The sequence below is a fragment of the Trypanosoma theileri genome (genome assembly GCF_002087225.1).
Source record: "Trypanosoma theileri isolate Edinburgh chromosome Unknown TM35_Tth_217_V1, whole genome shotgun sequence".
Lineage (NCBI taxonomy): Eukaryota > Euglenozoa > Kinetoplastea > Trypanosomatida > Trypanosomatidae > Trypanosoma > Trypanosoma theileri.
The window spans coordinates 1,541-2,332 of NW_021640059.1; the positions used below are offsets into that span (position 1 = coordinate 1,541).

General features: G+C 43.2%; 1 protein-coding gene across 1 annotated transcript; it reads right to left on the reverse strand.

The window, feature by feature from the left end:
* Positions 1-203: 203 nt before the first annotated feature.
* On the reverse strand, positions 204-587 carry TM35_002171000 (uncharacterized protein; the record flags this gene model as incomplete). The annotated part of the gene is made up of 1 exon (XM_029032028.1): positions 204-587. One exon carries the CDS (start codon positions 585-587, stop codon positions 204-206), a length of 384 nt encoding a protein of 127 aa, XP_028876678.1.
* Between the last annotated feature and the right edge of the window lie 205 nt (positions 588-792).

The following is a 792-nucleotide window of genomic DNA, read 5'->3' on the forward strand; positions in this document are numbered from 1 at the left end:
AAGTCCTGAAGTATCTGCTAATGGAAATCAGGAGGCGCGTCTTGTTGTTGTTTTCGGACCAATTACGCAAAAGCTATTTACGACAAGCACTGTGGGAATAATTCTGCTGTCACTATTAATGGAAAAACTTGTTCGGATGTGTTAAAATCTCTGCAGGCCAAAACTGAATTGCCTACAGAGTCTGTTGCAGCATCACCAGGTGATCAAGGAGCATCGGGCAGCACAGCTGATAACAGTACACCTGCCGACTCTAATCTTACCCAGCAACCTCCTGCAGCTGCCCCATCAGCCTCACAAGTAACCAATTCCACTATTCCGCCGAGCACCGAGAATACTACCACAGAAGCACCAACCACCACTTCATCATCTGTACCCAATTCAGAGAACAACAACAACGTCGCTTCCACAGTGCAGAGGAAGGGTAATGCTGACAGCAGTCTCAGTCCTGTGTGGATGCGCACTGCAGCACCGCTACTGATTGTGGCTGTGTTGTTCTCCGCTACTGTGTACTGAACGGTGGGACTCATCTGAGGACAAATGATAATAATGGTTAAACTAACATAATCATAAATACGTATATTCCCCATGGGTGAATGAACTAATAATCTGTTTACTTGCTTTCTCTTTTAATTGAAATATCTTTTACTTTACTTTTATGTGTGAATGTTCTTTTTCTAATTCCATTACTTGCTTTTCCCGTTCTGTGTTTGCAGAAAACTGGGCTGTTCTGCTCACTGACGGTATCCATTTATTCTAAATATAGACATGCGTATGTGTGTGCACCATTTTCTT